At 47.0% G+C, this 22,092-nt stretch overlaps 1 protein-coding gene across 4 annotated transcripts in view; it reads left to right on the plus strand.

Annotated features, from left to right (window-relative positions):
- Nucleotides 1-22,092, plus strand: part of SORL1 (sortilin related receptor 1) — a 172,299-nt gene that overhangs the window by 49,957 nt on the left and 100,250 nt on the right. For 3 of the 4 annotated variants that reach the window (XM_023239202.2, XM_023239203.2, XM_023239204.2), the window contains exons 7-11: nt 4,162-4,263; nt 5,805-5,974; nt 11,359-11,551; nt 13,947-14,064; nt 14,278-14,351. In XM_023239202.2, the coding sequence (XP_023094970.1) occupies nt 4,162-4,263; nt 5,805-5,974; nt 11,359-11,551; nt 13,947-14,064; nt 14,278-14,351 (657 nt within the window). Of the gene's footprint in view, nt 1-4,161; nt 4,264-5,804; nt 5,975-8,831; nt 9,088-11,358; nt 11,552-13,946; nt 14,065-14,277; nt 14,352-22,092 lie in introns of those variants that run through there. The other variant, XM_023239205.2, reaches the window with a different exon arrangement.

The following is a 22,092-nucleotide window of genomic DNA, read 5'->3' on the forward strand; positions in this document are numbered from 1 at the left end:
CCTCTGAAATTCAGATTATTCAGATACACATTTATTTTTCCTTGTCAGAATGAAAACACTAAGTGAAAAAACATCATAAATTCTCAGACCCTATAATATTGGCATTAAATTGAAACATTTAAGTAACCCCGGATGCTGGTGCAAGTGTTTGTGTTGGGAGATGCATTAACTGTGGGCTTTTCAGGAAGGCTATTTCTTCTGTCAAAAATGAAAATTTTGACCTAGGAGCTTTAAGAATGGCATCCTACATATATTCTTATGTAGTTCTGAAAAAGGGAATATATACAAGCATAGTCACCGAAAAGTACTTCTGGAGATAACACCAGTGCCCGTGAGCTGTTAAATGGAAGATGTCTAAGAGCCTCTGTTAACGAAAAAAAGTTGAATTGCATAACAGTATTTCTATCACAATCTCCTCTGTATATAGAAAATAAAATTGCATGTATCCAGTTTGCATTGTGTTTGGATACTGGTAACAGACTAGAAATGAAGACAGAGGCTTCTTTTTCTCGCATCAGTGCTGCCTCGAGGTTGGCAATCTAGGGCTGGTATGTCGGTGCCCTGCTGTCATGGGGGACCCAGCCCTCTCTCTTCCTTTTCCACCAACCTGCCTAATGATTTCCATTCTCAAGGTTCCCTCTTGGTCCGAGACATCTGGAGTAGCCTTTAAGTCTTTGTGGGAGTTAGGAAGAGTGAGGACAGGTAGAGAGGCCAAAATAGGACCCCTTCCAGCTGATTCCATCCCTTTAAGCAGCCTTCCGAGAAACCCAATACCACATTTCTGTTTATACCCATCGATTAGCACACAGTCACATGGCCACATGAGATTACGCAAAAGGCAGAGAACCCTAGTGGTTTATTTGGGGTGGCAGTCAAGGTCCTGGTGCTAAGGAGAAAGGAATCATGGGTGTTGGGTAAGTGTAGCCGGGTCTGTCACTATATAAATATGCTTTCAGGCATGATGGCACAGAATACCTCTGTAAGCACCCATGAGAGCCCGTTACCACTGGGTACCCTGGGGAGCAGAGTAGGAGGAGAGAGTGAGGGGAGGGAGAGTGTCTGCATTTTACCTTATAGCCGGCTGTACTGTTGGATATTTCTTTCTCAGGAGCACGTTTTACTTCTACAATTGTGGTAAAGAGAAACTCAACAACCACAGAAACCCATGGTTCATTAAGGAAAGTATTAGATCATCTATATAATCCATAGTGTGCCACCGTTTCATTGTTAATGTGTTTCTTGGTGGCAGGAAAGTATTACGGTAACTCCTTAAGAGGACCTGAGGAGCAAGCCGGAATGTCCAGGCTTAGGAATCATTATGGTCCCAGAAGGAAGTGGGACAGATGTGTTTTGAGGTTTCTTGTGACCTTTGTATTCTGTGACTTACTGCATTTATGGAGTAAGACTGGGCTTGGTATGAATTCTCAATTCTGCTGACCAACAGCGCGCATTAAGAACGCTTACCGGGGGCACCTGGGTGGCTCAGTTGGTTAAGCATCTGACTTCGGCTCAGGTCATGATCTCACGGTTCGTGGGTTTGAGCCGCGCGTCGAGCTCTGTGCTGACGGCTCAGAGCCTGGAGCCTGTTTCAGATTCTGTGTCTCCCTCTCTCTCTGCCCCTCTCCCACTCGCTCTCTGTCTCCCTCTCTCTCAAAATTAAATAAACATTTAAAAAAAAAATGCTTACCTGATGATGGGCCCTGGTGTCACTGAAAAAAGTAGCTCCTTTGTAAGGTATAACCACAGGAGGAAGTAGTAAAACATAAAGCATAAAATAAAAGTGTGTGTTTCACGGACATCTGTGTATTCATGTATATTAATAGGGATTTATATAGGGTAACTTAAATGAATCCTCTGACCTTTATAAATAGCTATAAAATTTTATTGACTCAAGGAGGGCTTTTGGAATTTATGCCTAATGGTTTTGCTGGGCACTGTTTCCTCGTTCAGGTAATATGTTCTGCGCTTTTAACGATCCTGTTGTTTCCTGTGGCCCCATATGGAGTACAAGCCATTAACATGGTTTCCAGTGTGCCATTTTGGAAAGGCGGTGTTTTGAGCCTCCGTACCTGGCTTCTGTAAAACAAACTATTTTCAACCATTTGTTCGGTGTGGTTTGAACATATGAGTTGTATATATGGCTCCGATGAATCAAGAATAACTTCGTGTCCAGCCGCTTGCTTTTCCAGCGGTGTTTATTGGGCGTATATTGGCACAGGGGATTCAGTTGTTACAGTTAAGAGTAATTGGTATGTTTCTTACTCTGTAGGAGTTTAAAGTCTGTAATAAACAGTAGCAACATAGCCAAAGGTAAACGAAGCCGAATTAACCCCTTCTGGCTGGGGAATCCCACCGTTCCGCTGAGCTCAATCGTCATCTGCGTGATTACGTCCGCACGGAGGGCACGTCTCCATTTCTGTCCGGATAGACGTGCGACATTTGCTGTCAGTGCTCAGTCCCGTGCTTTGAGTGCTGGGAAAAAAACCCACCTTGAGCCTCTACAGTGGTCCTCCTTTTTTGAATCATTGACTCATTGGAGAACCTGGTAAAAAGCGTGTATCTCCCTGGTAGAGTAAATGACAGCATCTACGCAAACTATTCGCGTATGGGTTTACAAGGTTCCTGGACCATTTAATCCCGTCGACAGAGAAGTCCTGATGCTGAGCAGCTTCTCATTTTCATAGATGAATAAGCTGAGACCTGGAGAAACTGAGTGAATTCCTGATAGTGATTTCATGCACATTTTCAAGATTCCACAGCTGCACTTTGGTGTCTCTAAAACACAGTGCGTTGTGGCCAATGTCCTGTGGAAATGCCCGGTGCTCTACCCAAGACAACACATCCTGGCAAAAACGCTCATCAGTGAGAAGTGTTAAAAGGTTGAAAAATAGGAGCAGTGAAGATTTCCTCAACTCTGTGCAAGTTAAAGCCAGGTGTCACTGAGAAAAAGTTACTTTCTTTTTTCTTTCTTTTTTTTTTTTTAAAGTTTGTTCATTTCTTTTGAGAGAGAGAGTGAGAGAGCACAAGCAGGTGAGAGGCAGAGAGAAGGAGAGACAGAATCTTAAGCAGGTTCTACGCCATCAGTGCAGAGCCCCATGTGGGGCTTGAACTCATGAACCGTGAGATCGCGACCTGAGCCGAGATTAAGAGTCAGACACTTAACCGACTGAGCCGCCCAGGTAGCCTGAAAAGTGGCTCCTTTTTAAGGTACAACCACAGTGGGAAGTAATAACATATAAAGTATAAAAGGGTGTGTTTCACTGACATCTGTGTGTTCATATATATTTATAGGGGTATAAATAGGGTAATCTAAATGAATCCTCTGACCTTTAGAATCTGTAACCTGAAAATAGGGAAAGAACAGGGAATAAGTTAAAAAAATTTTTTTTTTTTACTGTTTAAGAGAGAGAGAGGGAGAGACAGAGCCTGAGTAGGGGAGGGGCAGAGAGAGAGGGAGACACAGAATCTGAAGCAGGTTCCAGGCTCTGAGCTGTCAGCACAGAGCCCGACACGGGGCTCGAACCCACGAACCGTGAGATCATGACCTAAGCTGAAGTTGGACACTTAACCGACTGAGCCACCCGGGTGCCCCAATGTGTATTTATTTTTAAGAGAGAGACAGAGTGCGAGCGGGGGAGGGGCAGAGAGAGAGGGAGACACAGAACCGGAAGCAGGCTCCAGGCTCTCAGCTGTCAGCACAGGGCCCGACGTGGGGCTCGAACCCATGAACTATGAGATCATGACCTGAGCTGAGGTTGGATGCTTAACCAACTGAGCCACCCAGGCGCCCCAGGGAATAGGTTTTATATGCGTGGTGTGTGGCTGACCTCACCCTGTGCTGCACTGGGGGAGCTGTCGGGGTTAAGCCTCCACCCCCACTCCCAAACCTAGGTTCAGCCGCGGGACCATCTTCCCTTCCTCCTTATCTGGTGTTAGGGAGTATCTAGTACCTGTCGGAGACCAGTTGTCTGGGATGAAGGTCATGCAGCCTGAGCCGTGGCCTGAACACAAACGTTGCAAAAATGTGCATTTGCAGTCACACTGTGTTTTGTGCTTTTGGTAGAAATAGAGGGGCCTGACTTCTCCATTTTCCTTCTTCGCTTATTTTGAGAGGCTGAAACGTGGCACAATTGACATTTCCCCCCTCCTTTTCCTTGACAGCATCTCCTGGGCAGTCCGCAGCCGTCTTCTGTCCAGCTCTGGGTCTCCTTTGGCCGGAAGCCCATGCGAGCGGCCCAGTTTGTCACAAGACATCCTATTAATGTGAGTGGGGTCCGCTTGGGGGTGGAAAGAAGTGTATCGTCCCCATGTAGGGTTCGGGGGAAGGGTGTTGGAGGAATGTCCTTCTGGGTAGGCGTTGGATGGAATCCCCCTGCATTCACTTGCTAGATGGGTCTCTAGAAAGAACCATTGTGCTTTGGTCATCTTGGTCTGTTTTCTCCCTCTTCCCTGTTTGAAGCACAACTCAACGGGAGCCTTCATTTGCTTTATGTGGAGAGGGATTGGCAGGGAGGTTTGGGACCGGAGTCCGTGGGCTCAGTGTGCCAGTACTGAAGGATTGGGGAGCTAGTGACCACAGTTATTGATGAGGCACCTGCTGTGTTGCTTACAGATGGCCGGGTTCCAAAACAGGATAAGATTTGGGTCCCACCCTTTTAGAAACACACAGGTTGAACATGCGGAGAATCGAGCCAAGGAGGAAATCATATGTAGTCAAACGCTTGACTCCCACATGTGTGTGTTAGCACGTAGAGATCAGTAGGGATGATCAGCGTCGGCTGGGGTCATCAGAGAGGTGACCACAGGCAGGAGGTGGCATTTAAAAAAAAATTTTTTTTTTACGTTTATTCATTTTTGAGAGAGAGAGAGAGAGAGAGAGAGAGAGAGAGACAGAACATGAGCGGGGGAGGGGCAGAAAGAGAGGGAGACAGAATCTGAAGCAGGCTCCAGGCTCTGAGCTGTCAGCACAGAGCCTGATGCAGGGCTCGAACTCATGAGCTGTGAGATCATGACCTGAGCCAAAGTCGGATATTCAACCGTGGGACTTGAACTCACGGACCATGAGATCAAGACCTGAGCCAAAGTTGGGTGCCCAACCGACTGAGCCACCCAGGCTCCAAAGGTGGCATTTTTTTTTTTTAAATGCTTATTTATTTCGAGAAAGAGAGAGAGAGAGAGCATGTGCCTGAGTGGGGGAGGGGCAGAGAGAAAGAATCTCAAATAGGCTCCATGCACAGCCCAACGCCAGGCTCAATCCCTTGAGATCATGACCTGAGCTGAAACCAGTGGGACACAACCAACTGAGACGCCCACGCGCTCCGGGAGGTGGCATTTGAAGGCCTTGCCTCTAGCAGCGGGCGTGGTGGCAGGCTGGTAGCTCAGGTGGAGAACATTCTTATCAATTCTTTGCTTTTTATGGGTTCCGCCTTCCTTTGGTACCTTAGAGACAATGCAAGGAAAGGAAATGCACATTAATGTGTATCGTGCTTTGTACTAATGATAGAAAAAGAGGGAGGAGACATTATTAACTACAAAGAGGTTCTAAGGTCATTTACGGAGTCCGGCGGCCCACTCTTTCGTGCCCCATTTGCCAGTAAGGGGCTTACTCCAGCTACAGGGCATCCTCAGCCCCTCGACGGAGAAAGCTGGCCAAGCCTTCACCAAGCTTTGGAAGGTGTCCATGGGCTCCGGGCCTACGCCTGTCCTTGGGACATTTGGAAGTCATTACTTTAGCGTCCATAAGGAAAGCCCACCACGCGGGTGTGTTTTTTGACTTGTGCGTTTTTTGGTTCTTGATTCCAAAGGAATATTACATCGCAGATGCCTCCGAGGACCAGGTATTTGTGTGCGTCAGTCATAGTAACAGCCGCACCAACTTGTACATCTCGGAGGCAGAAGGGCTGAAATTCTCCCTGTCCTTGGAGAACGTGCTGTATTACAGCCCAGGAGGGGCGGGCAGTGACACGCTGGTGAGGTAAGATGATGAGTCCCTCCCCTGCTTTCTTACATCGCTGCAGCCCCCACCATCACGTTGGGTGTTTTTCAACGTTACCTGAGCATTTGGACTCACCTGGTGAGTTTTTGGAAAGCCCGATGCCTGGCTTGTGGTGCTGTTTAACCACTTTGGGGTGTGGCCGGGGTAGGGAGATTAAAACAATTTTGGGGTAATGTTTATTTATTTTGGAGAGACAGAGCACAAGTGGGGGAGGGACAGAGAGAGAGGGAGACACAGAATCTGAAATAGGCTCTGAGCTGTCAGCACAGAATCCGATGCGGGGCTCGAACTCGGGAACAGCGAGATCACGACCTGAGCCAGAGTCAGACGTTTAACTGACGGAGCCACCCAGGCGCCCCTGGGGTATGAAGATGTTAAAAAGCCCTCGGGGGGATTTGGATGTGATGCCAAGGCTGAGCATGTGTCAACCCCTCCCTGGGTTCCTGTCCTTCAGTTGTCTGGCTTTGTGGTCTCTGAGTCAGTGGGAAGAAGCACTTGGAAAATGTCAAGCTGTCATGGGTAGGCTGGTGTGGGTAGCCATGGGGCCTGGCCTCCAAGTGACTCAGGTTAATAGACATTTTTTTTTTTCTTACTGTAATTGCAAACATTACTCTGTGGGTGTCTATGGAAAGGGACCCGTCTGGTGAAGCTGGCTGGAGGGCAGCGAGGTCTGGCTCTGAGGCCACGACCACCAGGTCAGAGGGCTTGGGATTGCCGTCCATGGTCTCTCATCAGGCTGGTGATTGATGTAGTCGCCACTTCTCTCAACAAGGACACTGCTGCTCTGGGCCAGAGCTTGTTCCAGGCACCGCAGTGAGCTCACGTGACCAGTGACGAAAAGTCAAAACAGGGCCCCTGTTCCATGGAGCTTTTGTTCCCACTGGGGGAAGACAGAACCTAGACGGATATGTGATTTGCGGGGTGATGGGGAGTGCTGGGAAGCAAAGTGAAGTAAGTTCAGAGGACGGGATTATGAGCGTGTTATTTCGTATAGGCTGGTCATGGAAGGCTGTTCTAGGACAGTGACATTTCAGCAGGTGCCTGAGTTATGGGGGGGACGGGAAGAGGCAGGTACCTGGGGAAGGGCACTGCAGGCAGAGGGAACAGCATGCACAGAGGCTGTGAGGTTGGGTGCTGTTGGTTTATTTTAGGAGCGGTGAGAAGGCCAGAGTGGATCCAATAGCTGGAGGAGGAGGGAGAGAACCCAAGATATGGGATCTAAGAGAGCAGGGCTCAGATTGTAGAAGGACTTCGAGAGCATGCAGAGAACTTGCTTTTTCTTCTTTCTAAGCGGAATGTGGAGGGTTTTGTCCGGAAGATGGACATGGTCTGATGTAACCCATTATATTTTTAAAAACCATTTTAAACACTGTGAATTGCATTATATAGAGGAGAGCACACGAAACATAAATGGACAGTGTTATCAATAATTTCAGGTGAACACTCCTGTGACTTATCTTTGAAAGAAGCCATCTGGATGCTGTGTGCAACGTAGACTCTGGAAAGATTCTGGGAAGCAGAATGGGGAGATTCTGGGAAGCAGTGTTAGAGAAATCCAGGCCAAGTGGGGATTGCTGTGGGCTGGGCCCAGGGCAGTAGTGGCGGAGATGAGGGAAATGGGCAAATTCTGATCCTTTGCTGGTAGATTTGCTGCTCGGCTCTGGAGAGTCAGGGGCCCACTGCTGCCTGGGCTGGGCCATTGGCAGAATGATGCCTGGTGTGGGGTCAGGGAGTCAGGGAGGGCTGGGTGAAGGGCAGGTGTTGGGGGAAAAAAGCAAGACTTCGGATTTGGACTCACCAGGTCGGCTGTGCCTGTTGGATGCCCACGGGGAGACCTTTCTACGTGGTCTCTGATAGTGCTTTTCCACTCCCTGTTTCGGCTCTTTTGGAGGTGTGTCCTATTTTATGCCTTACTCCCCCCCCCGCCCCCCAGTATAAACTCACGAGTCATTTATTATTCAGTGTGTGTTAATGTGTTCGAAACCATTCCTACCATGATTCAGCCTCAGATTTTTCTGGTTTGGTCAGTGGCAGGCTCTTTGGCCTGGTCCCTGTGTCCTTTTTGTTTTCTTTTTAAAATAATTTATCGAGGTGGAATTCACATAACATTAGCTTACGTATTACCCTTGACATATATATCAGATACATATATATTCGATATATATATTAATGTTTATTTATTTATTTATTTATTACATTTTTTTCAACGTTTATTTATTTTTGGGACAGAGAGAGACAGAGCATGAACGGGGGAGGGGCAGAGAGAGGGGGAGACACAGAATCGGAAACAGGCTCCAGGCTCCGAGCCGTCAGCCCAGAGCCCGACGCGGGGCTCGAACTCCCGGACCGCGAGATCGTGACCTGGCTGAAGTTGGACGCTTAACCCACTGCGCCACCCAGGCGCCCCTTAATGTTTATTTTTGAGAGACAGAGAGTGAGTGGGGGGAGGGGCAGAGAGAGAGGGAGACAGAATCCAAAGCAGGCTCCAGGCTCTGAGCTGTCAGCACAGAGCCCGACGTGGGGCTCGAACTCACGGACCATGAGATTGTAAACTGAGCCGAAGCGGGACGCTCAACCGACTGAGCCACCCAGGCGCCCCTCCTTCCTTTTATTATAATTAAAACTATAAGCCATTATTCCTCAGGCCTTTTATAGATTCTGGGTTTTTTTTGCCCCCTCACCTTTGAGAGCCTCTGGCTGTGGAGCAGGTAAATCACAGCTTGCGGAAGGTTTCCTTATCCTCCACATTCGTCAGGTAATCAGGGTAGAGATCTCAGGGCAGAGCTGAAGCCAGAAGCCGAGGAGAGCGGCTCCCCAGGAGGCAGTAAGCTCAGTTATGTGACCATATGTCCCTGTCACATACACGCACGGTCCTTTATTTGGTCACAAAGGTCACTACCGCCCTGCCTGAGCATACGATCCAGTTCGGAAATTGGAAACAGATTTATGTATACACTCACAGACCAACACAGGCTCAGCCTTCTGGTCGCTCTCCTCAGATTTTATCTCACGACTGGAGATCTTCAGATAAGCTTTTTGAGTCCAGTTTTGTCCCCCACTTCTCCATCTCAGCAAGATGAAATGGGCTAAGGGTGAGTGAGCGGATTAGGTGGGCAGGCTGATTAAGAAAAACAGCACAACACAAAGGAAAACAAAACACAGCACTTCTGTGGTGTTTGAAATGAGTTGTTCTTTGAACGCAATAGGAAAAGTGCCAAAGAACCGATCCTAACTTGCTTTGAGAACTGGAGAAGGAGTTCCTAACGGGGTGACCCTGGCACTGGGGGGATGGGCAGAGCAGAAATGTCATGGAAAGTGATGTCTGGGTGGAGGACCAGGTGTGGAGAGGAGATGTCAGGCCTGGCGGGGGGCAACTGAGGAGAACCTCAGATGAGGGCGAGGCGGCCTTGGGTTCTGCAGGGAGGGTGGTCGAGTGGCCCTGGTGCGTGGCCGGGGAGCAGGGGCAGGTGCTGTTGTGAGGGCTAACGAGAAGAAATGTCGGAAAATGGATGAACAGAGGGTGCTCGGGGAGAGGTGAGTTGTCGCAGGGCCCACGGGGAGCCGACAGGACAGTCTGGGGAGCGTGTGAGGCACAGAGGACAGGTTTCTGCTTGGATCCAAGAGCCCAAAATTCCAGGGGAATGACCAGAGGGAACAAGCAGGGCTCTTTTGATGAGAGAAACCCAGACCTCCCATATGCGTGAAGGAAGCCATTGGAGCTGACGGCGGCAGCTTCATGATGATGGAATCCAACACCGGATTGCTGAGGCAAACAGAGAGCAGGTAGATGAGAGATCTTGAACCGATTTCCAAAGCAGCAACCAAAACATAACTCCAGTAGACCTAAGGAAACCACATGTCAGAATATGTGGTCTCAACACCCGTATCTTAGGATTGTGCTCCGTCTCTCACCCTGAGGTAGCTTTGTCAGTGCTTTTTAAAAATGTTCTTTTTCAGGGGCGCCTGGTGGCTCAGTCGGTTAAGCGTCCGACTTGGGCTCAGGTCATGATCTCACGACCAGGGAGTTCGAGTCTTGGATGGGGCTCTGTGCTGACCGCTCAGAGTCTGCTTCGGATTCTCTCTCTCTCTCTCTCTCTCTCTCTCTCTGCCCCTCCCCCGCTCACACTCTGTCTCTGTCTCTCAAAAATGAAATAAAAAAAAATGAATTAAAAAAAAAAAGATTTTTCAAAAATTTCCTCGTCTGCCTCAGAGCCTGGAGCGTGCTTCTTTCTGTCTGAGGAGGCCAAGCACCCAACCAGCTCAAGATTTATACAGCAGATCATGGAAGAAAGCACTTCCGTGTTTTGTTTTGTTTTGTGTTTAAACAAAGCCCAGTGGCTCAGAACCCTTCTGAATAAAGGGCACACTTCCAGTTTTGAAAGCCACGTGTGAAGTCTGGTTAGCGCTTCTCCGCGATCTGTCGCATTTGAATCCTGTGGTACCTTTTCAGTGCAGAACTACTTTCCAGTGAAATCAATGTCCTAGCATGGCACTTCAGGCCTGGGGGGGCTTATTCTCTGCACCGCTGTTACCAAGTAGAACCTCAAGTTTCTAGAACCATCCTCGCTCTGCATATGGCCTCCTGGTAGGGATATGGTAGGGATTCTGCTCTGCTTTCTGACAGAAACCCTATGGGCTTCTGTCCGATCAGCGTGTTGGATAATTAGTCGAAAGCGTAAGGCTGTGTAAGCTGTCACACCGTATTCCTGCAGATTGGGGTAAAGCCCCAGCTCTTCTGTTGGCGTCTGGCAAGACCAGCTTATTGTTTCCCGTTGGCCGAGGCTCACTGGAGGATTTGCGGTGAATTTGTTAGTGAAGAACTGGGTGGGACCCTTTCATCAGCTTTCTGTGTTGTACTCAGCATTCTGAACTCCCTACCGAGGGGATCAGCGTCCTGGCCTTCAAGGTTAAAAAAGTCACATTAAAAAAAAAAAACAGAAAACCAACAGATCATTCAACTGTGACAAGGGACGGGGTGCTGTTACGTGCTACAATGTGGGCGAATGTTGAAAACATGGCAAAGTAACCATGAAAAAGGCCACATGTTGCTCGATTCCGATGATAATGAAACATCCAGAATAGGCAGACCTGGAGAGAGGAAAACAAACGAGTGGCGAGGGCTTGCCAGGACCTGGGATGGGAAGGAGACGGGGAGTGCTTGCCAATGGGTATGGGGTTTCTTTCTGAGACGCTGGAAAGGCTCTGGAACCAGATAGTGATGCTGGTACAACGTAACGTTGCAAGTGTACTTCACGCCATTGAGTTCTGTCCTTTGAAACAGTTAAGTTTTATGTTATTTACAATAAAAACATACCAAGGAAATGTCAATTCTGGTTCGCAGCTGTTTATTTTCTCTTACGCAGGTATTTTGCAAATGAGCCATTCGCTGACTTCCACCGAGTGGAAGGGTTACAAGGAGTCTACATTGCTACTCTGATTAACGGTTCTATGAATGAGGAGAACATGAGATCAGTCATCACCTTTGACAAAGGTGGCACCTGGGAATTTCTTCAGGCTCCAGCCTTCACAGGATATGGAGAAAAAATCAATTGTGAGGTATCGATGCTTTCATCTTGTTTGGGCTTTTAATACAAATTTTTATGTGGCGATCTGCCCTTACAGTTCCCAAACTCAGCACCCAGGCACCCGGGGCTGCCGTGGTGAACTCCCAGGGGCACCTGGGATGTTTTTAAGTTTTTAAGGGAAACACATGACAACGTGGTATTTGTTTGTCACCCTGTGAAATGCTGTCTTGAGTTAGTTCCTAGTTTCAACATTACTTCATGCTGTATTTCTTTGGGAGGCATCGTTCCTTGGTGAAGCTGGATTTTCTAGCAGGTGATAAGATAAAAAGCAAGTGGGAAACTCAGGGTGGAGCAGGAAATGACATTGGTATGATTCTAAACTTTGAGAAGTTACGTAGTACCCATCAGGTGCACATATCCCGTATTAAGCAAATGTGGTTATTTAAGAATGTAATAGAAATTTTGTCTTCTTTCTCTTTCTCTTTCTGTGTATATATATATATATATATATGTGTGTGTGTGTGTACATGTATATATACATATGTATATATATATATTTTTTTGAGCTGCTACTAAGTTATTAGAACATGTATACTTATTTAAGTTGCTTGGCCTTAACTACTTAAAAACCAAGTGTTGGTATTTCTTCTGGCCTGAGGCTGCTATAAAAAATTCATGGGGCTACGAATTATGTTGTGAACCGGAAAAGTTTTGGAAACTCTGACATTTAAAGTCCCACATTGATGTGGAACTTGAAAAAAAAAAATGCTTTCTTGAATAGAATTTAGGATTCTACAATTTTCCCAATCAGTGGCTCCATCTGAAAAGCTGAGAATATGAAAGGTATTAGTTGGTCTCGCTAAAGGGTTCCCCCTCCCCTAGGTGGCTCCTTTCTTGTCTCTTGGAAGAACAGTGCGTTCTTGGCTTTGAGTTCCTTGGCCTTATGTGACATCCCACACCTCCCCTTTCGCCTTGCACAAGGGATCTGGGGTATATAAAGTAGGTGGGCAGAAGGAACTCAGAAAAACTCGAGTGGCAGCAGTTCTCGGAAAAACCGTAAGAGTTCGACGGTCACCTGGTCTTCTGGGTTTTTGAATTTGGTTTGTCCACGATTGTGTCGACTCTACTGTATGCTGTATCTGTGGCCGTTGGGAAATTTGTTTTGGAGGCTCTTGCTTCCCCAGGCTTCTCGGTTACTCTTCCCTATTTGGCAACAGGTTTCGGCTTACCGCATGGAGTCTCACTTGGGGAAGAGGCAGGATAGAAGTAGATAAGGGACAAACATGCAGGTGCTTCTTTATTCAGGAGCGTCTTCTAGATTTGGGGAGTGTTTCGTGAGTCTGTGTGGATGGGGGTGGGCTGCTTTTGAGTGTCCGCTGGGGGTCTGAGCCCTAGCTGTATAGAATTAATGGTGGTGTTGAAGCTCAGCTTATTCCCCTGACTGATCTGTTTAGTTAGGAGTTGTACAACAGTTGGTCGAGCTTTTCGCTTCTGCTTGTGAGTTTAGGTGGTGAAGGAACAGGCTGGTCGGCGCATCTTTCTTGGAGACCCAGCCTAACTTGCTCCAGTTTTCATTTGCGAAACTGCGATGCCAGCAAGGTGGACGTGTGTTAGATCCTTTTTTGTAAAAACCAGCGTATCTTGCAGACCACGTCAACTTTTACCTATTAACGTGAGCGCACCCAAGAGTGACCCCGTCTAGAACACCAGACGTGGCCGAATGACATTCGACCATCACATTCTGGCCAAGGGAACCAGGCCTGACCACACAGCAAACGGCTTTGTTTGCAGAACTATTAAAATCCGAATGTGAAGGGAAGGGGTGGAGGCGAGTTTGAGTAACTCGTTTTGCAGTGGACGTTCATCGCAGGGCTGGTTCTTTGGACGAATGCAGACTGCATCACAATTGTTTTCATGTGGATTTTTAGATCTCATGTGTTGTACATCTGGGAGCTTTATGACTTCTGATCCTTGGTGTTTCCTCTGACGGCGTTGCGTAAATCCTATTTGCAATTGATCTCTCCTGACTTAAACAACGAGTGCCCTGAAATCATTTCATTTCTCTTCGGTCCCAAATCACGTGAGAGTTATCTCTGGGTAATCTAGAGGGAGTGATAGCTTTCGATCTATTTGAGTTGACACTGATTTCTAATTGCCATTCTCCGAGAGTCTCCGAAGGAATGTTTTAATTTTATTTTTCTCTTTTCTTCAGCGGGAGGCATTTGTGTGGTTCGGATAATCGCATCCACCTGGGGTGGGAGGGGGGACGGTGTGGGGACAGCTGGGGCGTGAGTCCTGGTTTCCTCTGGGCCAGATTCCCTTTTCGCTGTGTGTGGCCGCAGTGTCCTCACACGGGCCTCCGTGTTTTGGGGGAGCGGGAGGCATCCTGTCACGTGCTGATGGGGTCTGGAACTTGTGTCCCGTAGCTCGCCCAGGGCTGTTCCCTCCACTTGGCCCAGCGGCTCAGCCAGCTGCTCAACCTTCAGCTCCGGAGGATGCCCATCCTGTCCAAGGAGTCCGCTCCCGGGCTCATCATTGCCACTGGTAGGTCTGCGTTGCTGCTTCTCACTTAGGCCCTGAGCTCTTTGGTTACACGCAGCCGAATACGCGGTGACCACGGACACCTGCCGCGGCAGGTGCCGTTTGTGGTTTTGAGACGTTCTCAGTCGCTAAATACCACTTCGGATTCCTAGCTGGGCAAGGCGGGTATCTGACATATTCTTGAAATTGCAAGTCATTATTCCTCTTGCATTTCAGGGTCAGTGGGAAAGAACTTGGCAAGCAAGACGAACGTGTACATCTCCAGCAGTGCCGGAGCCCGATGGCGAGAGGTCAGCTCCACCCCTTCCCCTTCCCCACCCCCCCCCGACCCCAACCCTGCCCCCAGCCTCAGCCCGTGTTCTTGTTTGTCTGAGAACACAATTGGGCCTCAGCATTTCAGGAACACTTGTGGCCTCAGGTGGAGGTCAATGGCACCAAGTATGACTACGAAATAAAGAGGGGAACCCAGAGCCACACGTGAGCGCCTGCTGCGCTGACTTGTGTCCACACCTTGTAACGTGGGCTCGTGATTTTGCTGAAAGATAGCCTTTTGAATCAAAAACAGACCTTTTCTTCCCCCTGCCTTGTAAATGTAACTAAATATCCCAAGAGGACAAAGCAATGCCCAGTTTGCAGGGCCTGGCATGGGGCGGGTACTCAGCATAACGTTTGCAGACCCTGTCAGCAAAGGACGGTGTGGGTATCTGGTGTGAAGCTGGCTGTTTTATTTATTTTTGTATCTTTTTTTCATTAAAACTTTTTAAAAATGTTTGTTTATTTTTGAGAGAGAGAGAGTGCAAGCGAGGGAGGGGCAGAGAGAGAGAGGGAGACACAGAATCCGAAGCAGGTTCCAAACTCTGGGCTCTCAGCACCGAGCCCGACGCGGGGCTCGAACCTGTGAACTGGGAGAGCGTGACCTGAGCCGAAGTGAGTCGCTCAATCGACTGAGCCACCCAGGTGCCACAGAAGACTGTTTTTACCTTAAGTTCGTAGAGCTACTTTGGGTCCTTAGGCACTGATCATGCTAGTTCTGAAAGTAGGACTCGCTTTATAGTCCCAAAATGTTCATCCAGCCTTGGACATTAGAGAATTGCCAAACCTGTTTAAAAAAAAAAAAACAAAAAAAACGAAAAACAACGCTTTTAGCAGCCTCCCATGCCAAGGGGTGGCTTTCAGGGGCACTCTCCTGCCCGTGTGGGGAGCCACCAGGAGATCGCAACAGACTACTGGGCAGGAATTTAACTGAGTACGTCCCGCATGATGTCAGGAGGGATGTAGCGTTCTCAGAAGAGCCAGCATCCTCACGGTGCTGCTTATTGGGGAATGTGATATGTACACGTTCATATTTACTTCTTTATTTATTTTTATTGTTTTTTCTTTGAGCGAGAGAGAGAGGGTGCAAGTGATCCAGGGGGAGACTGGGGCAGAGTGAGAGAGAGAGAGAGAGAGAGAGAGAGAGAGAGAGAGAGAGAGAGAGAATCCCAGGAGGGGCAGAGGGAATGAGAGAGTGAGAGAGAGAAAGGCAGGGCTCACCCAAAGTGGGGCTCGTGTTTATCCAATGGGGGGCTTGAGCTCACTCGATGTGGGACTTGAACTCACAAACCGTGAGATCATGACCTGAGCCTAACTCAGCTGTCTGAGCCACACAGGCGCCCTGTACACATTTATACTTAAATATGTACTATGTGAAGCATCAATAATACCCGACGTTTGTTTGGCTTCTGTACAGTTTACAGAGACCTAGCACCTCTCTCCTACGAGGTAGGGCTTACCGTCCTTCAGGTTGAGGGATCTGGGACCGAGACGTCGTGTGTGCACGTAAATAAAGAACCATCCAGGATGGCGGAGAACATAACTCCGTGTTCGGGTGAAAGATGTCATTCAGGCCCAGGAGTCAAAAAGCGTGAACAGTTTGGAGTGTGGGGGGCATCCTTGCGCCGCCCCCTTGGGAAGGATTAAACAGCTGGCTTTCCTCTTCCGGGGAGCCAGACCTTCCTTTTCAAACGGGGTGTTCTCTCCTCAGCGGATAGGCTTGTGGTTTGTTTTGGACCTTCTGATGTCGGTGTCCTCTGGGATTTGAACATCTGCGAGTGCTCTCCTTCAGGGTAGAAAGCAGTGGCTTGTTCGTCCTCCAGCAAAGCAGTGTCATCTGGCCAATGCTGGGGCCACTCTTGTGCCTCCTGCCAGGCATGCTTCATGCCCGCCAAGAGCAGCCATTGCACAAGGGATCTTATTTTTGGAAGGAGGGGAGAGGAGGGTTGAGACTGCGTCTGTGCGAGTGGGCATCTGAGTGCACTCAGGCGGTGTTCGCATGGGACAGTCTGGGGGTTTGAAGGGCATGGGTGGTGACAGGGGAAGTGTGAGATAGAGATGCGGTGGTTAGAGGTTGCCCAGAAAATTGGTGACCGTACTTCTCGTTCCCCTCCCGGTACTCATGAGTAGGTAAGTTCCCCGATCCCGAGTTCTTTTCTGTGCTGTCTTTCCTTACCTTTATTTGTTGAGGACAGTAAACTCTGCATAGGAAAGGGTACGGTTTGATCAGAATTGGTCACCATCCCTAAACCGTCATCGACCCCACCGTTAAGACAACAAGCGTTTCTGTCCCTCCCCAAAGTATCTTTCTTCCCCCTTCGCAGTCCATCCTTCTCTTGACCTCGTCCCTGCCAGATTATTAGTTAGCGTTTTCTAGAATTTTATATAAATGGATTCATAATATGCCACCCGTTTGCCTGGCTTCTGTCCCTCGTCATGGTGATTTTGAGGTGTATTCATGCAGTTTCATGTATCAAGGGCTCTTTCCCATTTTGTTGTTGATTAGCGTCCCACTGTAGGGATATTCTACAATTTGTTTATCCATTTGTCTGTTGATGGGCATTACAGTTTTTGCCGATTATAAATTATAGCGGTTATAACATTTGATCGCGTGCTTTTTTTTTTTTTTTTTTTTTTTTTTTTAGCTACATATTTCTATTTCTTCTGGGCTGATACCTCAGAATGGAATGACTGGACAGCTTAGTGGGTCTTATGTTTAACTTTTTAAGGAATTACCAAATTGTTTTCCCAAGTGGATGTACCATTTTACATTTCGACCAACAGTGTGTGAGATTTCTGAATGCTTCAGGTCCACGCCAACAGTTGGTATGGTCAGTCTTTTTAATTTTAGACAGTTTGATGAGTATGCAGTGATGTCTCATCACAGTTTTTGGAAAATGTTTATTTACTTTTGAGAGAGGGATTGAGAGAGAGAGAGAGAGCATGAGCAGGGTAGGGGCAGAGAGAGGGGGAGAGACAGAATCCCAAACAGTCTCCATGCTGTCAGCACAGAGTCCGATGCGGGCTTGAACCCATGAACCATGAGATCATAACCTGAGCCAAAATCAAGAGTCAGGCTCAGTCTGACTGAGCCACCCAGGCATCCCCCTCATCATGGTCTTAATTGGCCTTTCCTTGGTGACTAATGATGCTGAGCTTCTTCTCATATGCTCATTGGCTATTTAAAAATCATGCTGTGCAGTGTTCACATCTTGTACCTATTTTACTTTAGTTTGTTTTAATTAAAAAAATTTTTTTTAAATTTTTTTTTCAACATTTATTTATTTTTTTGGGAGAGAGAGAGACAGAGCATGAACGGGGGAGGGGCAGAGAGAGAGGGAGACGCAGAATCGGAAACAGGCTCCAGGCTCTGAGCCATCAGCCCAGAGCCTGACGCGGGGCTCGAACTCACAGACCGCGAGATCGTGACCTGGCTGAAGTCGGACGCCTAACCGACTGCGCCACCCAGGTGCCCCTAAAAAAATTTTTAAAAATGTTTTTGTTATTTTTTAGAGAGAGAGAGATCATCATGCGTGAGCTGGGGAGGGCCAGAGGGAGGGAGGCAGAGGATCTGAGGCAGGCTCTTCGCTGACAGCAGAGAGCCCGATGCTGGGCTTGAACTCCATGAACCATGAGATCATGACCCGAGCCAAAGTCAGATGCTTAACCAACTGAGCCACCCACGTGTCCCACTTGCCTTTTTTTTTTTTTTTTTTTTTGATGATTATAGTGGACACCATGTATTGTTGGCTGATAGATGTCACTCCTGACTGTCGAGAAAGTTAGACGAGTCTGGGAGGTCCTGGGACCTTTTCTTTGTGAGCCTGGATAAATCTTCTGTGCCCTTTGGAGCTGAGGCTTTCCCCATCTGAAATTGGGTAGTTGGTTTAGAATTCTAAAATGACAGCCTGTCAGAGCCGACCAGGGTCCTTATGTGTCAGCATCGACGATGAGACTGAGGCCCCCGCACAGTGGCTGGACCGGGTCTAGGGCCAGTCTCCTGAGCACCCGCCGCCCCTCCTTGTCCCACAGAATCTGCATGAGTGGGTGGGTTTATGGGAGAAGATGAAGTGGCAAGACAGAGCAGGGGCAGCACAGGCTTTGGGCTGGGATAGCCCTGGCGCCATTACTTAATTGTTGAACGGAATTCAAGAGTCGGATGCTTAACTGATTGAGCCATCCAGGTGTCCCAGAATACTTTTTAAAAAGAGATTTGAAGGACCATTTTTTGAAAGTTTATTTATTTATTTTGAGGGAGAGAGAGAGAAAGACAGAGAGAGAGAGAGATCACAAGCAGGGGAAGGGCAGAGAGAGAAGGAGAAAGAGAGAATCCCAAGCAGGCTCCACACTGTCCGCACAGAGCCCGACTCAGAGCTTGAAACCATGAACTGTGAGATCACCCAGCCAAAATCACGAGTCAGATGCTTAACTGACTGAGCCACCCAGGCGCCCCTCAGAATACTGGTGACACCCAACGTTGGGGGAGTTTCCCCTCACAAGGAGCAATTCTCCAATTCTCTGGACACCAACTGTATGTCCTACACTTGAGTCATGTCCTACACTTGAGTCCTACACTCCAGCTAGCTGGAGTCACCACAGACCCCACAGGTTAAGGGTTCAGTCTCCTGAGACTGAGCCCCACCCCACCTCACCTCTCATGCTAATTGCAAGGTACAGGTTGTCACTTATTCTCCTGACTGAGCAGCTTATAAATAGGATGTTCCTATGAACCACCCCCCCCCCGCCCCGCAAACTTCTTGGGTTCCATAATTTGCTAGAATGGCTGACAGAATTCAAGGAAATATTTACTTACGTCCATCAGTTTATTATGCAGGATATTACAAAGGCTACAGATGAGTAGCTGGATGAAAAGGTGCATAGGGCAAGGTCCAGAAGGGTCCTGAGCTAGGAGCTTCTGTCCTCATGGAGGTGAGATGTGCCAGCCTCCCAGCATGTGGATGTCTCCATCAACCTGGGAGCTCTTCACATCTTTCAGTTTAGGGGATTTTTTAAATTTTATTTTTTTTTTTTAAATTGTTTTTTTTTTAACATTATTTTTGAAACAGAGAGAGAGAGAGAGAGAGAGAGAGAGAGCGAGCATGAGCGAGCATGAGCGGGGGAGGGACAGAGAGAGAGGGAGACACAGAATCTGAAACAGGCCCCAGGCTCCCAGCTGTGAGCACAGAACCCGACGTGGGGCTCCCAACTCATGGACTGCAAGATCATGACCTGAGTCAGATACTCAACTGACTGAGCCACCCAGGAGCCCCAGGGATGTTTTTTTTAATGGTGGCTTCATCATTTAGGCATGATTGATTATGAACTTAGACTCTCCAGCCCTCTGTCCTTTCCCCAGGGGATGGGGTGGGGCTGAAAGTTTCAGGCTTCTAATCGTGTTTAGCTTTCCTGGTAGCCAGCCCCTGTACTGTCCAGGGGTCCACCGAGAGTCACCTTATTAGAACAAAGGACTCTCTTATCATCTAGGAAGTTCTAAGGGATATAGGATATATAAGATACACATCACTCCCATCAGTCAGGAAGTTACAAGGTTTTTAAGAGCTCTGACCAGGAGCTGGGAATGAAGACCAAAGTACATAATTTTTTTCATTATCGTACCATCACATATATGATATGGTATTTACATTGTTTGATTCTTGAGTATTATACTAATCTCGAATTACTGGGATAAACTCGATTTCATTATGATATATTATCCTGATTAAAAATTTTTTTTAATGTTCATTTATTTTTGAGAGAGGGAGAGACAGAGTGCAAGCTGGGGAGGGGCAGAGAGAGAGAGAGAGTGAGACACAGAATCCGAAGCAGGCTCCAGGCTCCGAGCTGCCCGCACAGAGCCCGACGCGGGGCTCGAACTAATGAATCGTGAGATCATGACCTGAGCCAAAGTCGGACGCTCAACCAACTGAGCCACCCAGGCGCCCCGATATTTTATCCTTATCATATAAGGTTAGGTTTGAGTCGCTAATACTTTGTTACAGATTTTTACATTATTCACGAGAGAGAGATTGGTCTGCTTTGTTTTTTTTTTTTTTTTTTTTTTAATGTCTTTTCAAGTTTTGGAATTAGGGTTGGGCTGGTGTCATAGAACAAGTTGAGCAGTGATTCCTCTTTTATGTAAAAGTGGTGGTGTTGTTTTTTCTTGAATAATTAACCAGTGAATGTATCTCGACCTAGAGTCGTCTTCTGTGGTTTTTTTTTTTTTATTATTTTTTATTTTTTAAATTTTTTTCAAATTTATTTTTAGTAGCACATTTTTATTCTTGGGAGACTTCTTGGGAATGTTTTGGTTAGAAATTCAGTTTCTCTGGCAGATAGAGAACTATTCAGATTTTCTACGACTTGTGTCCGTCTTGGTGAGTTTCAGCTAAGTTACTGAATTTATTGGGTTACAATGACTCAAGGTATTTTTTAATTTTTTTAAATGTCTGTAGGATCTGTGGTGATAACCTGTTTTCATTCCTGATATTGATAATGTGTGTGTGTTTTTTCTATTTTGCTTTTAAAATTTTTTTTCAACGTTTATTTATTTTTGGGACAGAGAGAGAGAGACAGAGCATGAACGGGGGAGGGGCAGAGAGAGAGGGAGACACAGAATCGGAAACAGGCTCCAGGCTCCGAGCCATCAGCCCAGAGCCCGACGCGGGGCTCGAACTCACGGACCGCGAGATCGTGACCTGGCTGAAGTCCGACGCTTAACCGACTGCACCACCCAGGCGCCCCTCTATTTTGCTTTTATTAGTTTAGTTACTGGTTTGTCAATATTGTTGATCGTTTTAAAGAACATGCTTTTGGCTTTGTCTCTGTTCTTTCTTTTGTTGATTTCTGCTCTTTAGTATTGTCTTTAACGTTACTTACTTTGGATTTACTTTGCTTTTCTTCTTGTAGTTTTTTTGGTGTAACTTTAGGTCACTGATTTTAGATGTTTTTCCTAATAGAAACATTTAAAGCTGTAAGTTTTCCTCTAAATACTCTGTTAGCTATGGCCACAAATTTTAGAGATGTTATAATTTTGCTGTCACTCAGTTCAGAATATTTTTTAATGGTCCCCTTTAAAGTTGAGATGTAATTCACATACCATAAAGTTCACCATTTTATTTATTTACTTATTTTATTTATTGGGTGTGGAACCCAATGCAGGTCTTGAACTCATGACCCTGAGATCAAGACCCGAGCTTAACCGACTGAGCCACCCAGGTGCCCAAGACTGTTACCATTTAACATAATTATTGATATAGTTGGATTTAGGTCCAGGATTTTATGTATGTATATATGATCTTTATTATTTATTTCTCTGTTCTTCCTTTACTGCCTTTTTAATATTATTTAGATAGTTTTGGCATTCTACTTTTATTTAGGTATTGTCTTTTTTATTATATTTCTTTATATTTTTTAAATAATTTATTTATTTTGAGAGAACATGGGAGGGGCAGAGAGAGAGAGGGATAGATAGAATCCCAAGCAGGCCCCACCCTATTAGTGTGGAGCCTGACGTGGGGCTTGAACCCAGGAACCATGAGATAATGACCTGAGCCAAAAGCAAGAGTCGGTTTCTTAACCAACTGAGCCACCCAGGTGCCTCTCTTTGTATTTTTTTAGCGGTTACTCTGAGGATGACAACATGCATATTTAATCTTTCATGGTCTTTTTTGAATTAACATTGCTCTTAACATAATGTTACACCTAACCTAAAATTTAGAA

The sequence above is a fragment of the Felis catus genome, chromosome D1 (genome assembly GCF_018350175.1).
Source record: "Felis catus isolate Fca126 chromosome D1, F.catus_Fca126_mat1.0, whole genome shotgun sequence".
Lineage (NCBI taxonomy): Eukaryota > Metazoa > Chordata > Mammalia > Carnivora > Felidae > Felis > Felis catus.